Below are 23,844 nucleotides of genomic sequence, written 5' to 3' on the forward strand. Positions count from 1 at the left end.
CATATTGATTATTCACATTCAAATATCTCCTGAATATGAACACACACACAAAATGTCACTAGTTACACGTCACATACCTGTAATGTTTTCAGGATGCCAAGTGGTCCTCTGTGCAGCGTAAGAGCACCCTTTTCATATGAAGTAATATATTATTTAAAGAATCTTTATTTATACACAGTATTTTGTAAGGCGTTATGTTATAAATATCCTCAATTCTGTCAGATATCTGTATGTTTATGTGCACAGAGAGAGAGAGAGAGAGAGAGAGAGAGAGAGAGAGAGAGAGAGAGGGATATTTTAAAATGTTACTTACTGTTCCAAAATCTGGTCATATTTCGCTAGAGCATCCTTTTCAGCTTGAACAGCTCTTTCTTTCTCTACAACAGCATTATCTTTCGCTTCCCGCAAATTTCTGAAGAAATATATAGAAATACAAATTGAATCATGAACAAGTAAAGTGAAAAACTTTGTATCAGGATAAATACAATGCTTCCACTATTTCTCTGTCACCTGTGATATGCCTCCTTTTAAAAAACATTACAACCTGGTGAAACTTCTCGACCTGTACATCATCCTAGTTTACTTCATATTACTGGGGGCAAAGGACTGCTTGAGTAGCCAGCAACCCGCTGCAATGCATGTTACACTAAAATGTAGGGCAGCAGTGTGGAGTAGTGGTTAGGGCTCGGGACTCTTGACCGGAGGGTCGTGGGTTCAATCCCCGGTGGGGGACACTGCTGTTGTACCCCTGAGCAAGGTACTTTACCTAGATTGCTCCAGTAAAAACCCAATTGTATAAATGGGTAATTGTATGTAAAAATAATGTGATACCTTGTAACAATTGTAAGTCACCCTGGATAAGGGCGTCTGCTAAGAAATAAATAATAATAATAATAAAATGTAAATCATCAACGAAACACAATACATGGAGTTATATCCAAGACAGAGTTAACCCAAAGCTCTTTTTCTTTATATACCAATCTACAAGAAAGTAGTGGTGTTCCATGCAGGCTATTTGAAGAAACTAATTTTAAGGCGTTGGCATGGGGATTACAATTTGAGGTGGAATAGTCCTGTGCAGTATCTGACTAAATGAGATCAGTTTGCCACATCCCCTGCCTCACTTCAGGAGGATAATACAACACTAAGTGACAATGTATTCCAAACTAATATACAATATGTGTAATTTAAGAGTCTGAAAAGAGCTCCACAACATATGCATGTAAGGCTTGTTAAGTACACTTTTAAATAAATCAAAAAGAAGAAAAAACACTATACAAATGCAATACAAGGTCACTTAAGACATACGGTTAGAAAAGTGGATAGCTGAATTAAATCCTAACCTGTTTTCACGTTCATACATCTCTTTTGATGTGCTGCGAAGGGTGTCGATTTCGTGATTAGTTTTAATTCTAATTCGTTCAAGTTCATCACGGAGTTTGTTTTCATATTCTGTTTTGCAATGGTCTCTGTAAAGATTTAAAAAGTTATAATACTAAAACAATAAATACAGTCAAATGACCTATATAGAAACCAAAAAAGGTTAACACATTTACCAGTATACATTACCTGACAACCTTAGAACATTTCTATGCAACAGATTATGCTATTAACTACAGCTGTATAAACTTTGTTTGCAATATATGTGGTAACTTGCAAGGCCGGGTTGAGGGACTGTGTATTTGTGGTTTCACTCAACTGCTTTATGTTACCATCATGAAGGTGCACATACATGATCCCATAAAAGAGGTTTTCCCTGGATCTGAAGCACATTTAAAAAAAAGTTTCACTGTCTATTGCTAGGATTGGAACAATTCGATGACATGCAATGGACCGTACAGATTAAATAAACAAATACAATCCACAAATGGAAGTGCTCACCTTGATGCCACATATTTTTCATATGTTTCTTCCCGGGCTTTCTTTGCTTCTTCAAGATGAATCTGAAGCCTCTCCAAACGATCTTCTTCATGGGCGCATCGCACACTGAGCTCTAGATTTTGACGATTTAAATACTCTTTATCCTTCTGTAATAAAGTGACGGACTGCTGGAGGGTAACCACCTGTATAACACAATGGGCAGTAAAAACAGTACCAAAGGAATTCATTCTCACATTTTGTTAGTGTCAAGGGGTATTACATTTAAATAGTAGCACAAAATTGTGCCTTTCCATATGTGTGGTGCCAAAATCAAACCATAAACTAAAGCTTCAAAAGAAATTATGGAATATCATCTAATTTGCCATTAATTCCAGAAAAATTAATCAGAATGTTTCACAAATTTTGTGAACATTTGTTACTTAACAGATGTGGGGATTGTTTTTATAATGGTAGAAAAAGTCTGAAATGTACCTCTTTGCTGAAGTCATCCCTTTCCTTTGTTTGTGCTTTGTGTGTAACTTCAAGTATTTCAAAGTGTTTTCTAAGGTCTGAAATATCTTGCTCAAGAGAGTCTCTTTCTCTGGAAAACAGAATACCAGTTAGACAGCTGTTATAAAGGAAATCTAAAGAACACTGTACAAGCATGGTATTAAAAACAAATACATACGGCATTGCAACTGTCAGAAGAATAAAAACAGGAACAAAATTCTAAGCTAAAATAAAGCCTAAAATAAAACCCACTAGACCTATATTAACTTACCTCTTCACTTTGTCGTAATTTTCCCGCTTATAGTCCCCTTGCTGAATTAGCTGCTTTGTATCAGCTAAATCCAGGGTTAACCGCTGACATCTAACTTCTAACTCTGACCGTATTCTTCTCTCTTCATCGTAGCTCTAGAGGGAGAATGCAAGAATTTGATTAGTAACTGGATTTCTTTTTTTGGGTAAACAAAAAGGATGCATCCCTAGGGCACGATGAAGGGCAGTTGCATACAGTGGCTTGAGGTATACACACTGATATTCTGTCACACACAACAAGGTGAATTCCACATCTGCAAAGAACATCACTCAAGAGGTTTTAGCTAGCTTCTAGAAGATTAAACACTCTCCTCAACAAGGTATTTAAACAGTCATGCTTTTAGTTATGTACTAACCTCCATTAATGACTTTAGCTCACTTCTATGGCTGACAAGGTCCTCCGATAGGCTGGTTTTTTTTGCCTGCAGTTCACCCACCTCTGCTCTTAATAGATGGACCACTTCATAGAATTTGATCTGGAAAAAAAAAAAAATACATACCATTTATTTTCATAATGCTACTAACAAAGAGGACAATGCCTAACCATTAATAACATGCGACTGCATAGAGGCTTTGAAAGTCACCTTTAGAGTTCATGTCTAATGAGCATTCTTAAATTTGAAAACGTTTCCCCGGCAGAAGTTTCTTGGGATTAAAAGAAGAAAAAAAAAAAAAAAATGTTAAAAAAAATATATATATATATATATGCTTAACGACGGAAACTGATAACATCTGCACATCACTGTCATCTCACAAACTCAAATGCACTTAGGCAAGTGCAATGTGAAACCAACTACACTGCACAGATTTCATTTCACTTGCAAATAAACCACAGTTTGTTTGTTTCTGCATATGTGGAATACATTTATCAAGACGCCCCCTCCACCACATATGAAACCATCCACATGGTGGTTCTGTTTCCAGTCCATTTCCAAAATGGTCGGAAGCTTTCAACAACATGGTAGGTTACTCCTGCTCCAAAGGGCAATCTGTTTTACTCATACCAGCATATGTTTGTGAGTTAAATAAGTAGAAAACAATGGATAAATTCCACAATTGAAATAAAGGAACACCAGCTCTTTCAGTTTGTCTTCTGAAAGAGAACACCTCCAATCAGACAGGCCAAGATTATACAGCGAGTTGCTGCGCTCAGCATCAGCTGTATTTGTTACTGCATTTATGTAGATGAAAGCTAATGTTCTCAAATAGTTTTCAAAAACATTGGTGGAATAAATAATTGTAAACATTTATTTCTTGTAACATTTTCCTCATCCACAAAAGCAAAACTTTTGATACAAAAGACTTTTCATAAAATTATTTGTTTTCTAGAAATTATAAATTGGGGTATGTACATTTTTGACCACAACTGTACATCATATTTTAACTACATACATATTTATTAAACATTATCCTTTTTTTTTTTTTTTTTTTAACATTTTGTCAAACAGACCTCGCACAGAAAAACAATTTTGTTACCATAACTTCTCATTAGCGGTAGTAACGGTGACGTCCCACACTCTTTAATTGACTGCCTAATTTACAATAAAAACACTATATATATATATATATATATATCTATATACACATATATATATATATATATATATATATATATATATATATATATATATATATACACATACACACACACACACACACACACTGCCCTACTATTGTGGGGCTGTCAAATGATTGCACATACAGCAATCTACCCATTTAAAAAAATTATAATTCAATCCCATTGCACTGCAGCAGGGCTCCAGCGTACAAAACAAGCTTGGGGTTTCTCAGTATTTAAACCAAAACAACATTTGCTCCAGTGTAATGTTTGCACCACTTGAAATACAAAGAATTAACATACTAATACAAAATATAAGCAAACAAACCATTTTTTCCCCCAAAAGGAATAAACAGTTGATGCTTAACGACGGTATCTTTTGACTCCCGTTCCAGCTGACAGTTGAAAAATCTGCACATCATTATTTTGTCACCGTCAACTGCATACATCCCCTGGTTCAATGGTTTAATTGTTATGGGCGGTTTAGGCATTTTAGAAACAAACATCTCTTCCATTACAATTTGAATTACTAAACAACTCGCTCCAGATTAAACATCTGCACAAGTGCTAGTCAGAGCTTCCGTTTCCCTTCAGACCGTGTTAATTGGCTGAGCTTTGACAACTACAATTGCAAGTATTTATTTAAATATTTTTTGTATAAACCTCCCAATTTAAAAATGTCATTCTATGTTTGCTTTATAATGATTTTTCATTTTATATTTGCATTTCGTTTTATTTTGTGCTATTTGGTGTATGCGAAAAACATGGGGCTCTACTGATAAACAATAACTGGAAACAGGTTTACTCTATATTATTAGTTATTTGAAAGATGTCAATACTAAACCCACATAAATAGCAAATGCAGTGACACACTTCCAAAGGAAATAAATCATTGACACCTGGAAACCAACGTTATTGATGGCCATGCCAAACGGTTTAAAATTTTGAAAAGTATGAAACAAATCCAGTAACAAAAAGAAAACATGAAAGACAGGAAGCAGCAAAAGCTTTACATACTGAAGCATTGTGGATTATCCTCTGATGGTACAGTAAGATCTGCTTCTTCAAAGCTCACTACATACAGTAGTCATTACAGTACTACCTAGTGGCCCCATTTATTTACAATCCATTCCTCTACAGTTTACAGTACAGAACTATCAATTTCAATAGAATTGTTGTTGGTCTGAAGTAATGGCAGTGTGGTCCAGTGGTTAAAGTCCAGGGCTTATAACCAGAAGGTTATCGGTTCAAATCCCACCTCTGCCACCGACTGACTCACTGTGTGACCCTGAGCAAGTCACTTCACCTCCTTGTGCTCCATCCTGCGGATGAGATGTTAAATCAATGTCCTTTTGTAAGTGACTCTGCATATAATGCACAGTTCACAGCCTACCTCTGTAAAGCGCTTTGTGATGGTGGTCCACTATGAAAGGCGCTATATAAAAGATATTATTATTATTATATTATTATAATGAGTGCTATGCTTAATAAACCTACACTATCCCCCCCCCACCAGAAAACAAGGCTTTGTTCCATTATAACATTTTTTTTTATCATCAATTTAAAACTTCATAAACCAGCTTTTCACAAAATTAGGGTTTAACAGTTCTGTTGACAGTTGATGTTCCAAACATAAGAGTTGCCAAGGACCTGCAAATAACTTCAAATTGAACCAATATTACAATAGGTGGGGCCCACAAGATACTTGTTTAGATAGTGAGCATCTTAAATCCCTTACAATTAGGGCTTCTGCTTTTCGGTTTTAACCGATAAACCGGAAAAACACTGGGAATGGTTACTCAATTCACGTTGACTTCACCTCTTTCCCGTTTAAAAAAAACAAACATACCTCCTGCAGTTGGGCAATGTCCCTCCTTGTTCACAGAATTTAAAGCTATATTAGAGTTATAGGGAGAATTTAAAACAGAATTGCAAATTGTGGAATGTAAAAAAATGCCTAGACACATAAAAACCCCAGAAGAATGTGCCCGTGACCATAAGCATTTCATTGTGGAAGACAGCAAAGGCAAGCAGGTATAACTTAAGTGCAAGTACTGTCGAGTTACTATACATATTGTGACAGAAAAAAAGCATTTTGGAAAATAGCCGAAAACAGAAATTTCATACAGAATATAAAAAGCAAAAGCACAGAAAAATGAAATTATTAAAAAATAAAAAACAGAAGCCCTACTTATAATTGAACTTACTCATAAGATCTGCTGGATTTTTTTTTTCTTTAACCCTTAACGGTGATTGGTTGATTTCTCATAGCTTACATGATTTACAATTTGCAAAAATCCTAAACTGTTTTGATACTTTCATTAACAGGGACCCTCGATGCAATACTGTTTGTTCTAAAAACTATTAAATAGGAATTGCTTTCAATCATGTGTCAGTACTTTCCTTCAGTAAATCAACATGCTTTTAAAACTGAGCTACTGTTTTCTTACACACCTGTGTATCAAACACGAGCAAACAGTTGAAGGAAGAGTGTTAAAAAGATAGGCCACTCTTACAGAGAAACAAGCTTTTGTTGCAATGAATCACCACTCAAGTGCTGATATTTCTGACATAAAATATAGAAATGTCATGTCACGTTATCCAACATCCTCTGTGTCCCAATCTTTCATTTTCAGGGCAAAAGTGATGCTTAATGTTAGAATGTACTCTTTACGTCCCCACATGTTACTACAACTGTTTAAATAACGTACCTGTCATTTTTCTTTTCATTGTTAACATCTTGACAACTTTTTACACTTATAACTATAAAGTCTGTTTCAAAGCTCTTTTCAAAATGTCCGCTCTACTGCACTGGGGTTTGAGATCTGTCCTCTAAATCACTGCAGAGAGCCAAAAAAAAACAACATATCAAGTGCTCAGACTTTTCTGTTTGTACCACATCATGGATTGTTATTGCTGTGTTACCTGTTTGACAATGTGGACAATAATCCTTACGCTATCAGTGCACTAGAGCGGATATTTTGAAAAGAGCCTTGAAACAGACTTTGTGGGGACATGTAACGCTATAGGAACCCTGCTGTGGAACTCTAATGTTCCACTTCTATTTGGTATTCTGTCACCACCTAGTGGCCTTTATAGGATCTGCAGTTACAGAAAACTAAAAAGTGATGGAAAAAGAACAGCAACAATAAAAGTTTATATAATAATAATAGTAATAATAATAATAATAATAATAAATCTATTATATATATAAATCTCTCTCTCCCTCCCTCCCTCCCTCCCTCTCTCCCTCTCTCTCTCTCTCTCTCTCTCTCTCTATATATATAATTAAAATGACAAGAAAACTATCCATCAGTATGTCCAGATAGCACAGGGCAACTGAATATGCAAAGTACAATACACGGCATAAACATAATATACTAATACTCACAGAGACATATTCTGGAATTGAGAGCTGGTCTTCTGGAAGCTCTTTCAGTTCTAAGTATTTGTCCTCTGTGAGTTCCAAGTCACGCAAACTACGCCGGATATCTCCTGCTTTTTCTCGAAGCTGAAGATTGGTCTCTTCCAGCTGCTTCTGTCTCAACAAAATAGTGTCCATTTCCTGCTTCCTTAATGCCTGTTGTTTCCTGTACAAAAGGCCAATTAAGTTAATATTGACTGAGCATTAATTTAATGTTGCTAATGGCAGTACAAAAAATACACGCAATGTGGGACAAACGTATGTACACATGGCAAAGGCTTTGTTGATATTCTGATAGGGTTGGAGATCTGGACCGCATGTAAATGTATTGACAGACCTGGTTTCCTCTTGCTTCAGTTTGAGTTGATTGTCTAGCCGTAGTGCAAGCAGCTGTTTCTGATGAAGAGCATCGTTCAATTTCTCCTCCAGCTCCTCTATCTACAAAAAGTAAACCAAAAATCAGACCTCAAATTACCAGTACTTCAAAGCCTTAATTATTGGCTTACATGCAAAGTCTGCGTAAAAATTGAGTTTGTCCAGACACTGATACGGTGGAAAAACGTGCATTTTCCTGCCTTGATTTTAAGAAGCATGTCCTTCTAGAGCAGGGGTGGCCAACCCTGGTCCTGGAAAGCCACAATCCATAGGCAACCTTTAATCATCAATTTTTAAAGACTTGGTACAATTAAATTTGGACTAGTTAAGCAGTATTTGTTTTTCAATTGTAGTAATTTGTTCAATTAAGTCATTTAGAAATAATTTGAAACAAACACCTGAACACCCTGCAGCTCATGGACCAGAGCTGACCACTCCTGACTTAATTGAACAAATGAACTTGCTAAATTCATCAACAGCTTACATTCTTCAGAAATTGATGACTTAAGGGTTACCTATAAAACCTGCTGGATTTTCTCCAGGACCAGGGTTGGCTACCCCTGTTCTACAAGATAGAGCAACCTGTCCCACTCGGTTTAGTTATAATGATCTACTGTAAGCAGTGACAGATCTAAAGCTAAATTCTGACAACACTCTCTAAAGCCTGTAATTTACTCCCAAGGGTAGCTCCTCTGATGTGAATATTACATAATGCAGTCATCCCCTAAACTGTATACGCCTGTATTCTTTCCTAGCACATTAAAGACAATAAAACTATTTTATATAAGGTAAATACAGGAAGTGTAATTAACCTAAAAACCCAGTAATTCTGAATTATATGACACTTGCCACATCAAGCCAGTGTATTGTTGATTTACCAAATTTGTTTTTGGACAGGAGTACAAGTCAAGCACTATTTATAGATTTACAAGAGATCCATTAGGCACTTACTTTGGTGAGATATTCCACCTTCAAGTTGTCAATGCTTAGAGTTTTTTGAGAGAGCTCTATTTTCAGAAGCTGGACGTTGTGGAGCAGCTCTTTCCTCTCGATCAGCTGCCTGGTGACTTTTTTGTTCCCTTCATGCTCCTCTGATGAAGAAATGTCCTCAGTAGGAACTGTAGTTTCCAAACTAAAATCCTCAGACTCCAAGGAGCTGGATACATTGACCTTGCTATCTTTAGACCTCTTTGGTGGCATTTTGTTTTACTGTTATGGTACAGACGTCCTTCAAATGTCTTAAATCCAAATAAGCTGCATAAACTGAGAGAAAATGTACAATTGTAGTGTCACTTCATATACAGTCTTACATGTATAGTACTGTATTCAGTTTCACATAGCCCTTCTGAGTAGTAGTCAGATAAATCTGGTTTTGTTTTACAAAAGTAAATACTGTAGATTAAAATCAAAGAGACAACATTGATCTTTCTTTGACTAGGATAGGCTGAGCTGATTTCTAAAAACGATAATCTTGAAATATAGTTAACTTTTTAGTCGAGATCCAGGGTTTAATTCACATTGCTCAAATGCAATAAACACAAACCCAATATACACAGGCCTAGCGTATACTTACTGTACAGTATACAAAGGGACACTGTACACAGTACTTTCTGCTTGGAAAACCATAAGTTACATCAGAAAAGGCTAAATGAAGAAATCCATTTTAAAACTCCACACAGAACATGTTAGTGCATTTTGGGATAGCATTTTATTAAGGAACACCAACTGGACGCTGTACAACTGGTTTTGTTTAGTGTTCTTTTTGTTGTTGCTATAATCTAGGTCTTTTGGGATGACTAGAACTATTTTTATATTTGAAAATTAAAACAAATCTCTAACAGTTTATCATGAATCTGCTGGTGCAAAAATTGTAGTGAAAGCTTTCTTACTTATTATATAAACACATGTAAGATCATCATATATTTTTTTAATGCCCTTGAATGATATCATTATGCATTTAAAATACGATTTTGTTATTACCTGACTGTTGAATTTTTCGTTGTATGTGCACTGGTTATACAATATATTGGTTCGTGGCAGAAAACAAATGAAAACTCCGAGTAACTCCGAATTTCACCTGCAGCATTCTTTGAAAACAACCGTTCAATCCTTGAAAACAATATTCTTGACAGTTTTTGTTTACATCGCAATTACATCAGGAGGACCCGGACTCTGAGCACAGAAGACTTTATTTTTTATGTCTTAAAATAGTACTGTATATTTACATTTAGTTACAAGCGCTTTGTATGACTGAATTCTTGCGGTTCGACTTCTTAAAGTCGTTTTACCATTGTTGAGTACGTTAAAATTGAAATGTCCCGCTCCTAACCCCGCTGAAAACCGCCGGATAATAACAAACTGAAATCCAAAACCAGCGGTAACTACAACACAATTTGTACATTGCGTGAAAAACATGGAAAGAAACGCAAACGACGTGTTCTATTCTGTTCACAGCGCCACCTGTCATAATCTTGCAGTATTACTACTTAGCCACTTCAACCCCGGGTTCCTGACCGTTGGATTCTGTGCAATATCCCCCCACTCCACTCTGGGGTGCTGTTCTTCTTTCAGGCGTTTGTCTAAGCAGCAGATGGTCAGGTATACGCTTACCCTTAGTTAAAAGTAATTATCACCACAAAGCTAAACTCGGTTTATGTAGGCTATGCTTAACTATGAAGAAAATGTATCTGATTTTGTACCTGTTTTTGGTTGTACTGTGCAAAGTACTGCATAAAACATAATATAACTTGTATATGAATGTTTTATGTTAACATTAATAATTAATAAGGAATTTAATTGGTTTACATTCTTTGTTGAATAAACCTGGTTAAATAAAAACAAGTCTATGTTAAGGAAATTGCCATAGCACTGCCTGAATCCCAAATATTCTGTTCTAACTGTTTTAACAGGTATTCTGTTTTCGTAAGTTACAATTTCCCACAGCACTGTTAATAACAACATATAGAGAACTCTGTGAAGGATACTGTTGGCCAGGTTCTGACACACGTGTTAGTGCAGATGCTGTATGATTCTCTTGTAATTTTCAAATGTTATGCTGCCGGTGATTTGTTTTTTAATATTGTTTGTTTATTTTTCCGCCAAAAAAAGAAATAAATACATCGGTTTGAGATGTTAAAGTCTAAGACGTTCGTAAAAAAGACCCGCTCCGGCGGGGTGATGAAGATTGTCCGCGAGCACTATCTCCGGGATGATATCTGGTGTGGAAGTGAAGTTTGTGATTCGTGCAAGCAGGGTTCTCCCGTGTTGCAGCAGGACCCGTGCTTGGAAAGTAGCCTTTGTAAATGTCCTCACTACATACTACCCGACACAAATGTAGTTTTACATCAGGTACTGAAGCTCCTTGTGATAAAGTTATCTGCACTGCAATGTGCAGTTCTTAATAATAGAGGTAAATAAATGAAATGTGGTGGTAATAGCAAGCAAAATGTTGCGTACAGTATGCAGTTTGAAATTCATGGTCAGTTTGTTTAATATCAAACTGTAACACATCCCATATAGCCGGTGTTACGCATTTTTCCGTATCCCCATAAAATTCTGTATCCCCTTAGATTTGACGCCTGCGTAATCAAGGTCGCTATACATGAACGCTTGATGTTTCTGAGCAGTGTTCACATGTAATAAAATTAAAATGTGTTTGAGCAACGCGGAGGCTGAGCGTACTGTAGTAAATCAGTGGTGTTGAATGTGCTGTTTTATTTTGCTACAGAATTAGTTTGGTCTTGTTTTCAATATGTGTTGCAAACTGCAGCAGAACTCAGTGGCAGTGCTTAAGAACACAGCGGGGCTCGGGCACAGGAATGTCACGCATCCACGGCCAGCTTTGAAAAACCGCAACTGCACAGGCATGGATTCATGCGGGGATACAGAATTCTGCATAACACCGACACAAGCCAGTCTCATCTGGCACTGCCAAGTTACTGCTGCCATTTTGCTGAATGGATCTTCAAAGATGAGTTGTATTAGCTGTACTAACAGTATGTTGGTTCCCCGTATCTCATTTAAATTTTGACTTTTAATAAAATAGTCGTTAATGCATATAATAATAATAATAATAATAATAATAATAATAACAACAACAGTAGTATAATGTAAAGTAGCCCATCACAAGTAGGTGACCATCGTTTATGGTTACACCCCAAATCAACCTATTTTAATTTCAGATTGACGTCCTTGAGGATCCCGCTATCACCAATGTGATCATCCTGCAGACAGTACTACAAGAAGCAAGACACAGGAGCGCTCCTGTGTACAAGAGAATTAAAGACGTCATCCATAATGTAGAGAGGCATTTCTACACGTTCACCAATGAACACCACAGGTAGCTACTCAAGTAGAATACAGTTTAACCACAAATACCGAGGATAGAAATAACACACATGACCAATATATACTGCACTCCTGGATAGAGAATTACAAATATACATAATTATTGGTATGCTCTCAAGTTACAGGAGATGAATAAAGAGATGCCCCCCAGAGATACCCCCTTTTATTTTCCTCATCTAACTGTACTTACCTGAAGAGCTGCATTAAAAAAGTATCACATTTTTGTAACAGTTTAATCAAGACACTGAGGATTGGGAGTGGATGCCTAAAGTTACAATGATGCTGTACAAGCAGAGGTGGAGCCTCCATGGTGATATTTCGTTAATTTTTTTACACAGAGAAACCTACATTGAACAAGCACAAGGTGAAAGTGCAAACGACCGCAACGATAGGGCGATCCGTGTGGCGGCCAAATGGTACAGTGAACACCTGAAAAAAGACCAGAAAGAGGAGGGCTTCCAAATTATTTTACTTACAAATGACAAAAAGAACAAAGAGAAGGCTGAAGAAGCTGGGCTGGTGGCATACACATGTAAGTCAATTTGCTCTGTGGGTTGGGGTATAAAAAGGCATGCGGAGAGGTCACTGTAGTAAAATTGTAGATACACTAACTAAGCCATTGTGTGAATGTGTTCAGAGGAGAGCCTTGTTTGGGTTTATTTTCTGATCATTTTGTGGTATTTTTTCGATTGAGCACAAAACGTTTCTATTTTAGGTGAAGAGTACATTCAAAGTTTGGTTGCAAATCCTGAACTGGTAGACCGCCTTGCTTCAACACCAGATGATGTGGTATGTATTTCTCATATATATATATATATATATATATATATATATATATATATATATATATATATATATACACATACACATACATATACATATATATATATATATATATATATATATATATATATATATGTGTATTTTCTACTTTTAGTACTATTTTAACTTTTAACTTGGATTGTTATTGATTTAAATACAATATGTAATAAAATTGATTTACAGAGCTGTGGATAAGTGAAACAGGTCTAAATTTAAAACTATGAGTAAAGGTATATATTTTGAGAACATTAATTATGGGGTCATTCCAAGCCAATTCCAGACACATTTCCTGAGATCACTGTCTTGCAATGGCCTTTGCATGGCTTGTGAGGATGATGGATGTTGGTGAATAAACTGGTGCACCAGTTAAGAATGCCAGAGTTTCTTTATGTATCCTCATGAACCATTAACTAAGTTCGACTGGACACAGAAGTATGACATCATCCTGTGCATTTGGGTAATCATATTCAGCCACCATCCACAGCACCAGGATGGCCCTACAAAGTTCAAAACACTGAAGTCTAGGTAATGAAATCTGGCCAACAGGTGCTGTAGTGCACAACTACCATGTGTCTGAAAAGCAGATTGAATATGAGCAGTGCACTATGACATGGTGTGCCATGACACATGGTAATGACAACATCCATTTCTGCAAACGGGTTTGCTATCTTGTGAAGTAAGACAAATTGGATCATTTTAATATGATTTTGATGCATGTTCTGCACATTGCACATATAGCATCATAATGATGGTGACCCAGCAGTCATCTGCTGGTATGACATGAAATGACCCATTGCAATACATTTCAAAGTTGATGTTATTTCCAGGCATTCAGATATTTTGTTTCTTGTATCCCACAGAATGAGATTGAAAGTGGTAAAATAATCTTTCAAGAGCATCTTCCACTGTCAAAGCTGCAGCAGGGAATCAAATCTGGAACTTACCTTCAAGGCACCTTTCGATCTAACAGAGACAATTACCTGGAGGCGACTGTGTGGGTCCATGGAGATACTGAAGAGAATAAAGAGGTGGGTCCTGAACAGAACCGTGCAGCTTCTTTTTTCTTTTATGTTTTTTAAGGAATGTCCTTACAGGACTAAAAGCTTATACATTAATCTTACCTTGAAATCCAAAGATATTTTTTGATGGTTATCACAGGTTCTTGGTTAATAAAGATCCTCACTTCTTTTTTTGAATTTAACCTCTGGCTTGATGCTGTAGTTGCTGGAATGGGAGGAGAGTTGCAACAGATCATTTCAAAGCGTCCAGGGTCCCGTACGTCAAACAAACACTCGGTTGCAACAGTCATCCTTGCACATGCCATACAGAGCATACACAATAAACTAAGGAAAAAAGAAACATCTTGCAGCAGCAATACTCAATACCCATAGTCCAGGAATTAATTTTGATCTGCTGTGTTCTTCTCAGGTTCTCATTCAGGGCCTGAAGAATCTAAACAGAGCAGTCCATGAGGATGTGGTTGCAGTGCAGTTACTGCCCAAAGACCAGTGGGTGGCACCATCCTCTGTTGTACTTCAAGATGAAGGGACTACAGAAGATGATGAGGAAGAGGAAAAGGAAAACTCAGTGGGAGCCAATACTTTCTATTCTCTTTCTTTCTTTAGTATTTATTATTTCAATTCTGAATAAGGTTAATATTTCAATGGCAGTTTTTTAATGGGAGTATATACTGTAGTATTACCTGACAACCTAAAAGGGGGGCAGTCAAGGAAATGTGCTGATTTAAATTGTACAGCATGTATAGAGTGTTTTTTTTAAGTTCAAAACGGCATATTACAGAATAAGTTCCTAACTTGCTTTCTTATCTTATCTTTCATTGCAAGGATAGGATTTTTCCTAACTTGTCACAGGTGTCACAGGAAGCTATAATTACATAAGTGCTCTATCCTAGCTTAACTTTAGTTAGGAAAATTCCATCTGCACATTAAATCATATCCGTTTTCAACTGATCAAGTCTGAATCCAGGGGCAACAGTCACTATATCTAATTTGACATCGTCACCAGAGAGAAAAATAATATATTTTATGATTGGATCCTTTTCTCTTGGATACAGAAACGACCACAACAAACATCAATAATAAAATAAGAATAATTCTTCTACTTTTTAAACTTGAATTTTTGTCTTTGGAAACTAACATTCGTAGCTGTTGCTGTCAAAAGTCAAATTTAATCTAATCAGGGCTTCTGCTATACAGACTACCGATTGTGTGTGGGGAAAATCAGTGCTGTAACTTAAATATTTTTATCAAATTAGTTACTTTTAATTTAATGAGTTGTTAAATATAGGAATCATTGTCTGTTCCAATCATTGGTACCCCATTTAAAAAAGGGGTGTTTTATTTCACATTCAAAGCAACAAAGTAGGTGGAGTAATGTACGTTTTCTATCTTCAGCTGAAGAGTGTAGTGCATGAGAGTATGCTGAAGCCTACTGGAAAAGTAGTGGGCATTATCAAGAGGAACTGGAGACCTTACTGCGGAATGCTTTCAAAGTCACAAATTAAAGAGGTAGGATGGAGGTCATTTTTTCATAGATTTGCACTAGTGCCTTTTATCTGTTTTTTTCCATGCTGTTTGTTTAAAAATGAGCCATTGGAATCTTACATTCTTTGTAATAGAGCTTGCATTTGGTCACGGATACCTGTATTTTATGCAGGAAGAAATTGGTTTAAACATTTATAGTGAAAACATGAACATTCATTTTGATAAATTACCAGTTCTATTATTATTATTATTATTATTATTATTATTATTATTATGACAATTTTTTAAACAAAAAATAACCAGATAAATGGTACTGAACTCAACCATTGCAATCAACATGAATTTATAACTGAAATTACTTTATTTTTTACAGGCAAGAAAGCACTTGTTTACTCCTGCGGACCGCAGGATTCCTCGAATCAGAATAGAAACCCGACAAGCATCTACCTTAGAAGGACAGAGGATTATTGTAGCAATTGATGGTTGGCCAAAAAATTCTAGATACCCCAATGTAAGTTATTAACTTTATTGTATAATATAGTGATCTAGTTTATGCTATAAAGGCTATCTAGGCATTGGAGAATGGGGAACAAAATAAGAAGTAAACTAAACAATTCTGTAAGAAATAAAACAAAATATTACCTATTAGAAGTTATTTTTAAATAAGAAAATGAAATGTCAGACCATTGCAAGAACTGTGCTCTACACATTGACGAAAGGCAATAAAACACCAAAACATGTTTTTTTTCTATAGGGTCACTTTGTGAGAAACTTGGGAATTGCTGGAGACAAAGAAACTGAGACTGAAGTCCTTCTCCTTGAGCATGATGTCCCTCACCAGCCCTTTTCTCAAGCGGTCCTCAGTTTCCTGCCCAAGATGCCATGGAGCATAACAGAAGAGGTATATCAGCTGTTCATTATTTTATGATTGATAGCATGAGGGAAATTCCATATGAAAAAGTGTAATTAAAATACGCATCAAAATATTATTTCAAGAAAAACAAAAATCTGTCATAACGAATCAAACATAAAGTAGACCAATATAAAAAAGATATGCGCACATATAAAATGAGTTACTTATAACAGAAGAAAAGTGTGTTGTAAAAACATACCGAGAAAAAACATATTTATATATTTAATTCCCAGGACTTTAAAAGCAGAACAGACTTGAGGCATATCGGTGTCTGCAGTGTGGATCCCCCGGGTTGCACAGATATCGATGATGCACTGCACTGCAGAGATTTAGAGAATGGAAATCTAGAGGTATGTTTTAAATGAAATATAGTGCTTCTACGCTTTCTGATGTGTTCTTAACACTCCGTTTCCTAGACTTTGGAGACTATTCACTGGTACAGTATGCAGGGCCAAAAAGATATATATATATATATATATATATATATATATATATATATATATATATATATAATATATCTATATATCTATATAATATCTTTTTTATTTTTTTTAAATCCAACCTTTTCCAACACTACCCATTTTCCTGATGGCCCTGAAAAGCACCACTACCTCATATTCTATTCTGGGGTCCTGTCAATCCAGAAGTAGTTTATCTGATCTAACTGATAACTGCTTCTTGAATGAATATGGTATTTTTTAATCACTAGGTAGGAGTACATATAGCTGATGTCAGCCATTTCATTCGCCCTGGGAATGCCTTGGACCAAGAGGCTGCAAGCAGAGGGACAACAGTGTATCTATGTGAAAAGGTAAGATTGAAAAAAAAATTAAAAATAAATACAGATTGCTTTTGTAATGGGCTAAGTGTTCTAATTTACTTATGCTAAAGTAAAATAAATCTATCTAATTTCTGCAGGTTGTGATTCATAAAACTATTTTTTTAATGCATTTTTAATATAGAGGATCGATATGGTGCCTGAACTGCTGAGCTCCAATTTATGTTCACTGAGGTCTAATGTGGAGAGGTAAGCTGATTCCGAAAATGTTTCTGTGTTCCGATTGTATCTTTTGTGTGTTGCTACCGGAACATTTAATGATCAATATATTTGATTCTAGGTTGGCTTTTTCTTGTATATGGGAAATGAACCACGACGCTGAAATTATCAACACCAAGTTTACAAAAAGTGTAATTAATTCAAAGGTACGTGTTCGATACTTAGTTTTTAAAAAGTTGAAAAGGGGATACATTGGAAGACTGCCCCTTTTCTCTGTTGCCACAGAAAGTAGATGTACTAATATTTAAATTACAAACATAGTATTTAGCTTTTGTATAAATTATGTGGGGACACTTTCATTTTAGTACTTATGGTGATATGGTCCCAGGTATCGAAAAGGAAATCATTAATTAAGGAAATTAATTTAATGACTAACATCTCATTTTGATTTATTCATTTACAAGTAGAGCTTTTATGAGGTTCCTTATGGGACAAGGGGTCTGATGCATCTGTCTCTTTGGTGTCATTATGGTTTTCACTTGTACCGGTAGTTGCATACGAATCTGTCTTGTGATGTCCTGGGTATTTGATGGAGTGTTTTGAATCAAATGTACCTATTCTTAATTCAGGCATCTCTTACTTATGCGGAAGCCCAAATGAGAATAGATGACACCAGCATGAACGATGAAATAACCAGGAGTTTACGAGGATTGAACAGACTGGCAAAAATACTGAAGAAGAAAAGGATTGAAATGGGGTAAGAAAATATCATTTTATTCAGAAATTGTTTCGCAAGTGTGTTGCTGTCTTCGGGACAAGAATGAGATGTAACCTTTTTATTCATATATACTATTGATTTTTTTAGTGGTGCAATCGGTAACCTGATTTGTTAATCGATTATCACATACAGATTTATCTAATAATTGATGCAGCATCATCATCATTTTATTTTTCCAAGAACAAACATTAGGATTTTTATCAGAAGATCCAATAACTAAAAACACTGCTGTGCATAACAGTTAAACACTAATATCACTAATATTATTATTATTATTATTATTATTATTATTATTTATTTCTTAGCAGACGCCCTTATCCAGGGCGACTTACAATCGTAAGCAAATACATTTCAAGTATCACAGTAGAAGTAATAATACAATTAAGAGCAAGATAAATACAATGACTTAATACAATATAAGCACATAACAACATAATCAATGTTTTAATGCAAACTGGGCTCTAATTTGATGCATTTGTTAATTGTTGCATCTCTAGATTTTTTTAAAATGATTTTCTTTTAATGTTTTAAGATAATTCATGATTGATAATGGGGCAGACAAAAACAATTGTTTCAATGATATGCCAGATTGTTTTTAGAACACTACTTCTTAACTGGATGGCAGTCCTAATGCGCATTTTTGTATTGTATGTATAAATGAGTTTTCCATGAGTAATGTTGACACTCCTCTCTGCCTTCCATTGCAGTGCCTTAACCCTCTCCTCCCCAGAAGTCCGGTTTCATATAGACAGTGAAACTCATGATCCCATTGATCTACAGACCAAGGAACTGAAGTAGGTTGTTTGTTATCCATTTTATACCTGCACAAACAGTCAGTGGCAGTTGTTACTGCGTGCAGTTTTATCCAAAAATAAAAAAGGACACATCTACAGTTTCAAGTTCAAATTACTGATTCAGTTATGCCCTCTTATATCATTACTAAACATTATGAATATAATTATATATGGGTTAGAATATATCACACAGTAATATGAATTTAATTAACCCAAAATTTAATTGGAGAGAGAGAGATGGTTAGATAGATGACATAAAATGATGCGTTATTGTAAAATGTATAGTGATAAGGCGTCAATGACTATTATATAATTATATTTACGGAAATTGTTTTGTAAGCATGTTAGCGTGCTTGTTTTATGTCTGGTTCATATCTACAGAGAAACCAACTCTATGGTGGAAGAGTTCATGTTGCTGGCAAATATATCTGTTGCAAAGAAGATCTATGAAGAGTTTGCTGAGTGTGCCCTTCTCAGAAAACATCCAGCCCCGCCTCCATCAAACTATGACATGCTTGTTAAGGCAGCTAAATCTAAGGCAAGTCATTTTAACAGCTATTGATTAAGAAATGTTGCATAATGTACAAGTAGCGTCTGACAGCGAAGTGAGACATCTTACTGCAAGTTGTCAGAGTCTGGCTGCTCATGAAAAGTGATAAGACAAAGGCAGGGCTGCAGAATGTTCACGTCCACTCGCACAATGTGCGCCAAAGTATTTGCATGGCTTATTCTTATACCTTGAAACCATTTTATGCAACTGTCTTTTATTGCAAGTCTGAACTAATATTAGCATTTTATGTAATAAAAGATAACGACAGTCAATTTAGTTTTAGACTATTACAATTTTCCTGTAGCAAACCATAACCATATTAAACTCTTTGGTTGTTGTGCACCTAATTGATTAGGACCTGGATATCCGGACTGATTCAGCAAAGGCTCTTGCAGACTCTCTCGATGCAGCCCAGGTGGGGGGCTTCCCCTACTTTAACACACTGCTGAGAATCCTGGCGACTCGCTGCATGATGCAGGCTGTCTACTTCTGTTCAGGAATGGACACTGACTTCCACCACTATGGTCTGGCTTCTCCTATCTACACACACTTCACTTCCCCAATTAGAAGGTTTGTACCCTTAAGGTCCTTTCTAGGCAGCATGAGAACTTTTATATAGGCATCTTATCTTAGAAGTTCTTGCCTAACTTTTAGAGCTGTAAACAGTTTGTAGGTACAGTACCGACATCCAACATTACTTATGCTTTTATAATGTTCTAAAATGCATTATGATTGATAATATTACATCAACATATTTTTGCATATTCATATTTTTGTTTCATTCAAGGCCAAGCATACTGACTGGTAAGTCTTAAGGCAGAGGTTGATTCTTTTAAAATGGCAGATATCAGTAACATTGAGATTTCAGGTTGTTATTTTTCTTAGTGGAACCTTTACAGAGCCAAGTACAAAAATAACTGTATGACATTAATAGATTTTGAAGCTAAATAAATTTAGCTTCAGAATTTGCAGAATGTGTGTGTGTGTGTGTGTATATGTATGTGTATATATATATATATACATATGTATGTCTGTTTTCATACAGGTACTCTGATATAATAGTGCATCGATTACTGGCAGTGTCTATTGGAGCAGACATTACCTATCCAGACCTAATGGACAAACACAAGCAAGCAGCTCTGTGCAACAACCTCAATTATCGCCATAAGATGTCTCAGTATGCCCAGAGGTCATCAGTCGCCTTTCATACTCAGGTACTGTTACTCAAGATTGAATGTGCTGGAAATCTTACTTATAATCTTGTGTTAGAAAGATTGCAGGATATCCACAGATTACATCCAAAATAATACAAACAAGTAAACATTTAACAACCTGACTAGCCATAACAACGGTTTATCAGCTGCAACTGCAAGCAAAGAAATGAAAGCTCATCATGTCAAATATTCTAATTGTCACTCTTAACCCTTTGCAGTCCATTTATTAACTGCGCGTCAGGCACGCCAGGTCTAATTAATTTTCACACGCGCAGTTACTTTTAAACAGCGCGTATAAAATTATTTTTTTTCACAGTCAAACGGGTTTAAATGGCCCTGCATATCAACAAAGCACTCACTAGGCATCTCCAGCCCCGCCCCACCCTTTCGTTTGCTATAGCGTTCACCTATGTAAGAAATAAATAATAATAATAATAATAATAGTCGTACATACCGATCGATCATCTCCGGATCACTCGTTTTATCACCAAACTCCTCAATAATGCGATCCAAGTCATTATTTTATTACTATAACATCTGAAAAAAGCTCTGCAAATGTCCATGATAGTCTCTGTGCGCTGACGCACTCAGCCAGCTTGTTTACTATGAATGCCCCGTTATCTGATACCTGATACCATGTATGACTATTCATGAGATACGCCTTTTTTTTTTTTTTTCGACTTGTCTCGGCTCCGGTCGCTCCCACTCGGCAATTGAATGGTTTTCTCGGCTTTTTCCGGAGAAAAAACGACTAAACACCTGTTTATTGCGTTGCTATAATGATGTCGGACCCAGTCCGACAAAGGACCTGTGAGGAATAATTGCAATGTCGGACCCAGTCCGACAATGGGCCGCAAAGGGTTAATGTTCTATATTTTCATCATTGTTTCACCTGTCATCCTTTACCGCCAGTGACAATAACTTGAGTAAATGTGACCAAAACAACGTGGAACTCGATTAAAGGTCTAAAACTGTTTGAAAAGCAGTTGGATTTGAATGTGTGTCAAATTTACAAAAAAAAAAAAAAAAAAGTAATTTGTTAGCTGGCAGTAAGCAAACTGTTTTCACCATGACAGAGCTGTCACTTTATTATGAGCAACCCTTCAATAAAGTAAACATATTAGTAACTAACTTCTGCTCTTATTTCTTATAGCTGTTCTTCAAAAGCAAAGGAATTATAAACGAAGAAGGCTTCATTCTATTTGTGAAGAAAAATGCCATAGTAGTTCTCATTCCAAAATTTGGGTTGGAAGGCACAGTCTTCTTTGAAAACAAAGACAAACCCAACCCAAGGTTGAGTTTCAAGGAGGAGGTACTTTTAAAAGTGTTTTCATTCCTGAAATGTGGTCTTGTATTGCAGTGATGTGTGACTTAATAAAGAAAGGAAGGCAGTCTTAAAGTGTTACTGAACAGGGTTACAATAAAATGCGTTACTTACCATTTCTAATTGCTGTGTTGTAGATATTCCTGCAATATCTTTAAATTATATTTATTATTATTGCTAAAATGCATAAATACATTTTAATGACCCATGTGAGACAAGTGTTTTTCAAAATAAATGGAAAAAGATAAAAAAAAAAAAAGTAGTTTCATTGTCTGTCAGATTTGTGCAATTTGTTTATTGGCAATATGTTGTTCTTTATCATTGCTGCATTTGTACTAAAAACCTTTCCCCTTTTAGATACCTACACTGACTGTAGAAGACACTGTTTTCCGTGTGTTTGACAAGGTGAAAGTGACCATAAGCTTAGATGCTTCAAATGTTCAGCATCAGAAGATCAGAATGTCCCTTGTGGAGCCTGTGGTAAGATTAAACAGTGCATGAGGTGTTAATAGCCCAAGCTCTGTTGTAACTATTTATAATTGCAATGGTGTGATTTAGTAGTTTAAAAAGAAAAAAATATTGATTTCTGCTTACATTTTATGGTTCTAGGCTGATCATTTAAAATAAAATCCTTACGATTTTGAATTGTTTCCAAGGATTTCTTTGGGATTTCACCATTGCAGTTTGCTACGAGAAGAGCTTTCTATGAATTCAGCCAAATCATTTCTCCCATTTTCTTTCTCCCAGATTCCTGGAGTCAGTGTATCTCCTCAGTCAAATTGCAACAGCGAACCAGATGCAAAGAAACCCAAACTGGAAAGTTAAATATGGAACTAAAGTAACTTAAAGCAGGACTGTTTTTAATTAAAGCTGCCTTTTATCTGTTTTTCTTGAACAGGTAATGTACAAACTTTTGTATGAAAGTTAATTGTATAAATAGTCACATTTTTGCCAATCTGTTTCTTCATCACATATTGCTGTTACACTGTTTTTAGTTTTGACTTGATAAAGATATAATAACCTGCCTAAGACCTTTGCATTTTTTACAAATGGTTTGTTTTTGTTTTATCTCTTCTTTTTATACCTGTACTCCAGTTCTTTTAACTACAAGTGTCTAAATTGATATTCTAGCTGTTGTGCAACTAAAGATAAATAAGGAGCTTTGTAAGTTTATAAATAGGAAATTTCAATGAGAACATCGCTGTAAATCCTGGTAGGTCACATTTATATTTATGCTAGTTTAGTTAATTGATGTATTGTGAAACAAATTGTCTTGAATTATCTCGTAAATATACATCTTAGTGAGCAAACAAAGCACAATTAAGTGTGATGAGGGGGGAGTCAAACAGGATGAATACCAAATTGTGGCTATAAATCTGTTGCACGCTATATCCTGTAATAATGATTTAATTTATGCAAGTAAAAGTTGCTTCAGTGTAATACAGTGGACACAATACGCAGTATACACAAGCATGTTAAAACCAGTTCTGCATTTTATCTTTCCTCTTTTGTATTGTTATTTTTAATATACATATGTAATTGTCTAGCAGTTTTCCCATTTGGTT

At 35.7% G+C, this 23,844-nt stretch overlaps 2 protein-coding genes across 3 annotated transcripts in view; one reads left to right on the plus strand and one right to left on the minus strand.

The window, feature by feature from the left end:
- pibf1 (progesterone immunomodulatory binding factor 1) overlaps positions 1-10,482 on the minus strand; it is a 42,369-nt gene extending 31,887 nt beyond the window's left edge. Inside the window, exons 1-10 of one of the 2 annotated variants that reach the window (XR_004544848.3) lie at positions 10,017-10,482; positions 8,988-9,299; positions 7,999-8,099; positions 7,629-7,827; positions 3,036-3,155; positions 2,642-2,775; positions 2,353-2,461; positions 1,882-2,063; positions 1,344-1,469; positions 314-412 (exon numbers count right to left, since the gene is read on the minus strand). Coding sequence is in view for 1 of the 2 variants with exons in the window: in XM_034008294.3 (XP_033864185.2) it covers positions 314-412; positions 1,344-1,469; positions 1,882-2,063; positions 2,353-2,461; positions 2,642-2,775; positions 3,036-3,155; positions 7,629-7,827; positions 7,999-8,099; positions 8,988-9,236 (1,319 nt within the window). In the remaining variant the exon portion in view is untranslated. The remainder of the gene's footprint in view (positions 1-313; positions 413-1,343; positions 1,470-1,881; positions 2,064-2,352; positions 2,462-2,641; positions 2,776-3,035; positions 3,156-7,628; positions 7,828-7,998; positions 8,100-8,987; positions 9,300-10,016) is intronic. The other variant, XM_034008294.3, reaches the window with a different exon arrangement.
- Positions 10,483-11,012: 530 nt separating this feature from the next.
- Positions 11,013-23,776, plus strand: dis3 (DIS3 exosome endoribonuclease and 3'-5' exoribonuclease). Its single transcript, XM_034007901.3, has 21 exons — positions 11,013-11,384; positions 12,218-12,375; positions 12,722-12,915; positions 13,099-13,172; positions 14,066-14,233; positions 14,634-14,792; positions 15,620-15,733; positions 16,083-16,220; positions 16,464-16,610; positions 16,856-16,972; positions 17,332-17,433; positions 17,585-17,649; positions 17,741-17,825; positions 18,249-18,376; positions 19,105-19,191; positions 19,573-19,729; positions 20,097-20,311; positions 20,787-20,955; positions 22,109-22,267; positions 22,637-22,759; positions 23,027-23,776. Exons 1-21 carry the CDS (start codon positions 11,166-11,168, stop codon positions 23,102-23,104), a joined length of 2,856 nt encoding a protein of 951 aa, XP_033863792.3. The 5' UTR covers positions 11,013-11,165; the 3' UTR covers positions 23,105-23,776.
- The last annotated feature ends 68 nt before the right edge of the window (positions 23,777-23,844 follow it).

Source organism: Acipenser ruthenus, chromosome 9, assembly GCF_902713425.1.
Source record: "Acipenser ruthenus chromosome 9, fAciRut3.2 maternal haplotype, whole genome shotgun sequence".
Taxonomy (NCBI): domain Eukaryota; kingdom Metazoa; phylum Chordata; class Actinopteri; order Acipenseriformes; family Acipenseridae; genus Acipenser; species Acipenser ruthenus.